Raw genomic sequence first — 6,107 nt, 5'->3', positions numbered from 1 at the left:
AGTTGATACTGAGTTGTAAATGCGTACAAGGTTTGCTAACGAATGTCGGTTATAATTTGACTGTAGAAAACTGAACATTTCTGAATGTTAGTCGGAGTAAATGATTTTGAACCGGACGATAATAAGATGAAGGCTACAGTTTCACGATTGCTCATAGCTAAGCAGAGCTAGTAGACTCGGGGTCAAAAGATGAATAGATTAAAGCCAATAATTAGATCTGAACAATGAAAAATAGCCTATAATCCCCTACATTTGAGATAAGTTTGCACCCAGGATCTACAAAAGCCGCGTCGATCTACAGCCTCTAGTTTGGTTGTAAAAGTAAAATCGGATGAGACGAGCCAGACACATCAGTGTATTATTAATAAATCGAAGTTCTCTTTCAAAAAAAATCCAAGTTTTTTTTAAAAGCATGGCAAAAGAATTTTGCCTAATATATTTATGGAGTGGAAGATTGATAATAAATCAAAAGATTACATCAGCAAAGAATACATTAGGAGAATTTGCATACATGTTTCATTCTGCGCTAACAACTGGGACAACGACTTTGCTACTATCATTCTGTTCGATTAGCTATATATATTCTAATGTACAGAAGTAACAGGCCGAGGCCGTCCAGTAACGTTCACTTTTTTGTGCTTTAAAGAATGGGAAACAGTATAATCTCCACAGAAAAAAAAAAGCTAATAAACCCCCAGCCACAAGCCGCAGTAGCCAGCCATACTGCAAGTTCTTCTCCTGCATGATACGGCCTCCACTCCACAGTCATCATCGGTCCTGCATCTGTGGGTAGGTAACACGTCTGGTACATGGCATGCACTCTCCCACGGGGAGCCAACGCTTTGCCGGAAAATCGTTTCTGGACAAACTTGAGACGACAATGCGCTCACACGGAAGGGTTGGCTGTCATCCTGAAGATAAGTTTTTGGTATCATTGTTCATGCAAGTAAGGAGGAACTGGGAACAGAAACTGGGATATTACCTTAACGAATGTCCAGTTGCTGGGAACATGCGTTGTCGGGATTATCTCGTGCCATGTGCTCCTTATTGGAAGGGGGTGACCCTCCGTGGTAAATATGTAATTTTGGTTCCTCAAGAATGAATCATCGTAGAGAAGAAAAAGATATTTGCAGCTGCAAATAATTTGTCATGTGACTCAGTCGTCAGTACCAGTGATGACTAAATACTTAGTACCAGCTTTTAAGAAATAATTGGAAGGGAGCAACAGCTTACGTTTCTGAAAGAAAGAAGCTATGTTGATGATCTTCAAGTTTCATTGTCGAAACATCCCTGACACTAGCAAAACCTCCATCCACTTTAGTATAGTAATTAAGGGATCCAATGATAGCTTCACCAACTTCTAGATACCAAGGATCTACAGGAAGAGCATATGTCAGCCTGGGGAAGGAGAATGAGGGAACAGAAAAGGAGAAGAGCTAATGGCTTCTATGTATAGGAAATCTAGCTAGATATAATGGCTGCAATTTTGGCTTTTCTTGTTGAGCAAACCTTTAGTTGCTTGATAAAGATAAAATGTAGACTCAGCAAACTCTGGACGTAAAGGATAATACTTCTCTGTAGGATGCAACATTCCGAAGTCCAAAAGATATCTGCAAAATACAGTCCGAAACTTGTGTCAGTACAGTTTAGTATCAATCTTGAAGCAACTTTTTGCCTTATCACTTAAATAATAAGTCTTTCCCCCCATTAAAGATGATGGTACTAATATGTGGGAAAAACAGTAAATGGTACCTTTCCGGCAGAACACCAAACCTTTGCCATACATTGTAAAATTCACGATGTGATATATTTGCAGCAGCAACATCTCCTAGAAGTGTCTGGTCATGATCACAGGAGTAGATAAACAATGCATGATTAAAATCCTGCAATAAGGTGACTGTCCATCAATTTATGGAATTCAGCAAACCTGAAGACCTGGCCAGAAGGCTTGAAGGCTAGTTAGTTGCCAGTGTGTTGCTTCTCCGGTCCTCATATCAGCCTCATGATACCTATCATGCCAGATGATCATTAGTGCTTGGTACAATCACAACACAGTGACAGGCCAGTTAGCTGAGATGAAATGCCAAGAAAAATAAAAGGGTGCACCATGGGCCATGTCGGAAATACTTCTGCACTGCAAGGTAAGCTGAATGAAACATATCCCAGTATTCTTCGCTTCCGAAAAGAACATACGCTTTAATCAAATACTCATAAAATGAATCAACTCCTGCAAACATGATACAAATGAATCATTATTATGTCTCAAAAGTATGTTGTGCAGTGACAAGATGCTTACCGCAGGATACAAACACATGATCAGTAAATCACATGGGAAAATGTAAAGAGTAGTACCAGCACCAATGCCTGACGAATATTCAATCCACTTGCCAGTCAAGACATCAAGGGTTGTGCCTACAAGATTTAGTGAACTTCTCATGCTCCACAACTTACGAAGAGCACGAAGAGCTGCAGCCTCATATCTAGAATCACCCGTCAAACGTGATAATGCACCCATTTCAAGAATCAGAGAACCTGTAAAAATGTATATTACAAAATAGTAAGATATAACTAAGAGTAATGCATTTCCCCTGGAATACAGTAGAACATTCTATCACCCACCACACCCTGATGTGCTTGTCTCAGTTGTTTCATTTTCCATCACTCCATACTGGAAAAAATAGTTACATGGTCATGGAATTAGAAGAAACTCTCGATAACATATAATATAGTAAAATTATAATACACGACTTGTGGAAAACATTTCGTGGTTGTAGCTTGACACTGATGTTCTTTGCAAGACTCGTACTCATTCAGTCATTTGTTTTTTGGCATGAACTGAAGCATCCTGATTGGTTAGTTCTTCTAAAGTAGTTATTATCAATACTGTACATGATGAGCATCACTGATTTAGCTAGAAATATTCCTTCTGTAAATTGGAGTAAAAACTAAACGCATTTCGTTTGCTGAGCTGTGAGCTATTGCCTCCAAAACCCAAAGGTTCCTTTCTCAATCTGATATCTTCTACGATGGTTTTCAAGTAGCCTTGCGTAAAAATACAAACTGAAATTTGCCAGTATTAAAATTCTAATATTGCCTACCCTGATTAACCACCTTTGAAATAGCAAGATCAGAGGATTTGTAAATGAACCTTAAGATTGATCCATGCGTATGGCAATCCAGTAGGTGTCTCAAAAGCTGGTAGAAAACGACTTCCTAAATTTTCAGCAAGATGTAGTAACTGGTCCTGATATGGTCCATCTTTAAGATGACTGCTGTGCTCCTTTGCAAGAATATGACCAGAAATAAGCCCCCCAAGAAGTCTTATGTTGCACTGCATAAGATTAAGAGAAAATGCATGTGTAACTCAGTGTCCTGAGGCCAACATGTCATTTTTAGGTGAAAACCTGTGGTAGTAACCAGCTAGCATTACCTCAAAAAGATTTATTCGAGCATCAACATCAAATGTTAGGTTCTCTGAAAGCCAGAGAACTCCTCTTTCAAACTCCGTGAGGTTACCTAAGACAACAAGACTGCATGAGCCAAACAGAGAGGCATTACCTATCAACCTTGCGAATAATAGTGTTTTCTGAAGAAACTATATCATCATTCACATTCTGAACAGCAAAGACAGAAGTACAGAACCAAATTCAAAGTAGTGAAAAACATTACAACTTCATAAACTGTACCTTGACAACGATTCGACTAGTGTAAGTGCAGATCCATTGTAATCATTTGGCAAATGTTCAAGCTACAAGTTGGAACAAAGTGATGACATCATGACCTGCTATCTCAAAGCTTTTAAAATTTCAATTAAAATTTGCAAACTTGTTGATACTTTAATACATTTAGGTTGCCAAGCTCACTAAGGGAGTCAGTGAAACTTTTGGTTAGAGGCTTCAATTCATCATGCTGAAAAGATAAAGAGAATAATGTTAGCTTGTACTATTTCATGTGCGTTTAATCGAACTGAACATTGTGTGAGAATTCTTAAGATAGCTGATGGACATACTGGAAATGCATAAGTCATATAGTTGTCATAAGCATGGTAAAACCTGAAAAGAATGGTAGTGAATCAGTAATAGAAAATAAACATTGCAAGACGCAGTAATGTGCAAATGGTGGATTAGGTGATCTAAGTATAGCGCCACAATACTAATGTATGATCATACTGAGCTGAGATCCTACCTTCGCATGCTTTTGTATGTGGATAGAAAATTTTATGCTGGCATTATTTTGTGCTAACCTTCATATGCAGAGCATTCAGGCTGAACACTTTGGTGAGGCGCATGCATGGTTCAAACCGTCTCAGTTTGAGACACCAAATATAATAGAATAACTTAAGCATCATAAATAACGCCAATGCTCCTAGGAGCAATTTTGTTTTCCCTGTTGGACAGTCAGGGCAACTATACTCTGCCTTGTAAATGCAAAGTTAGACTAGATTTTCAGCATTTCCCTATTTTACAGAGTTAATGCAGTGATTTGTTGATAAAAGGTTCAGGAAATACCTTGGTAACTCGAGATAACATCAGATAAACAATACACCAACCAAAGCAATCCTTGGTAACTCGAGATGACAACTTTCTCATAATTGTTTTATAACATGAAACTTTTTAATACTTAACAACTTGGGCACACACACATTATCCAATCAAAAACCCCATTCTCAATCCTTCTATAGCAAACCCGTGCCTTCTTTACAATTACAGGCTTAAGTTCGAAGTGGGGGCATTCGTCTCAACACATTGAACAAAGCTTTGCATCCTTTCAACTAAATTTACGACGAATTTATCGTAGACCTCGCGAACAAGTGGAGACGAGGCTTAACAAAAGTGCGGAGATGTCTTCGTTCTCCGCGATGTAGCCACAACCAAAAAGAAAAAAAAATCTAACCAATCGACCGCGCAACGAAAGAGAGAAAAGTCAAGAGAGCATCTGAGCATGTAGCTTATGGCATGTCGAGCACACTCACATCTCCAGGACCTTGTTCCTCATGTACAGCCTCCTGCCGCGCCCGTACCCATCGCCGGCGATGGCGGCGCCCGCCGCGGCTCCCCCGGCGAGAGCCGAGAGGAGGACCGCAGCGGCGACGAGCCGCGCCGGCACTGGGCGGCGCGGCCGGGGAGGAGGTCGCATGGGGTTTTCGCGCGGGGTGCGGTGCCGTGGGGCGTGAGGATGGTGTTGGATGGGGATCGGGCCCGGGCGAGTTCGTTCGATCCGAACCAGACAGCTCGTTGCTTCCGAGATTTTGCTACAGGGCACCGGTCTCTCTCTCTCTCCCTCTCTCCCTCTCTTTTTCCGCGAGGGTAATAGTCTGCCACAGAAAAAGGTAGGGAAACGCTATACTCGCTCCTCCGTAAAAAAAAAAAAAAAAAACTCAATCTAAAATTAAGATGGTACATAATCTACTATAAACATGTTCAGATTTATTGTACTAGATTATGGCCATGTTTGGTTCCATGGACTAATTATTAGCCCCCACCTTTTAGCCCTGAATTAGGGCTCAAGAATCCAAACAGGTGGGCTAATTTGAGGCTAAAGTGAATTAGTCCTCCTCAAAACATTAGCCTCTCCAAGAGATGCTAATGGGGTTAATTTTATGTAAGGACCATAAAAAAGCAGCTATCTCTCCTCTCTTTCTACTCTCTCTCCACCTTTTAGCTTTGAATTAGCCCATGGATCCAAAAATACCACCCTAGACTAATGTTTAACCTACCAATTCATGACTAAACATTAGCTCTCAAAATTAGCCATGGGCAAATTTTCCAAACAGGGCTAATTAAGTACTTTTGGAGACGGAGTGGCCGGAGACGGAGTGGCCGAGTGGGTACTTCCTCTCTACCAAAAAAAAAACAATATCTTTCACAACTACACAACTACAGTACATTATACTGTACATATTCATTTTCTTAAAGTTGATCTTAGTGAAAGTTAATATTTAATGAAATATATACGTGCTAAAAAACTATACTAATATATTTTCGAAATTCATTATGCTCCATAAGGGGATGTGTTTTTTCTTATTACACAGTAGATGCATACACACACCATTATACAGACAACATTGCGCTCACACACCGGCGAACTCTTTGCATGTCATGTAGATG

General features: G+C 40.1%; 1 protein-coding gene across 1 annotated transcript; it reads right to left on the bottom strand.

Moving 5' to 3' along the window:
• Positions 1-454: 454 nt before the first annotated feature.
• Positions 455-5,219, bottom strand: LOC4330685 (alpha-mannosidase I MNS5). Its single transcript, XM_015767369.3, has 15 exons — positions 4,973-5,219; positions 4,010-4,052; positions 3,844-3,909; positions 3,687-3,748; positions 3,431-3,530; positions 3,149-3,331; positions 2,620-2,668; positions 2,353-2,532; positions 2,107-2,227; positions 1,928-2,009; positions 1,753-1,838; positions 1,510-1,610; positions 1,234-1,375; positions 983-1,133; positions 455-911 (listed from the first exon to the last, which is right to left on the bottom strand). The coding sequence occupies exons 1-15, from the start codon at positions 5,134-5,136 to the stop codon at positions 684-686; spliced, it is 1,758 nt and encodes a 585-aa protein (XP_015622855.1). The 5' UTR covers positions 5,137-5,219; the 3' UTR covers positions 455-683.
• Positions 5,220-6,107: the final 888 nt, after the last annotated feature.

Source organism: Oryza sativa, chromosome 2, assembly GCF_034140825.1.
Source record: "Oryza sativa Japonica Group chromosome 2, ASM3414082v1".
Classification (NCBI taxonomy): Eukaryota; Viridiplantae; Streptophyta; class Magnoliopsida; order Poales; family Poaceae; genus Oryza; species Oryza sativa.
Note: the sequence above shows the minus strand (reverse complement) of the source record. Positions and strands in the feature narration are given on the sequence as shown.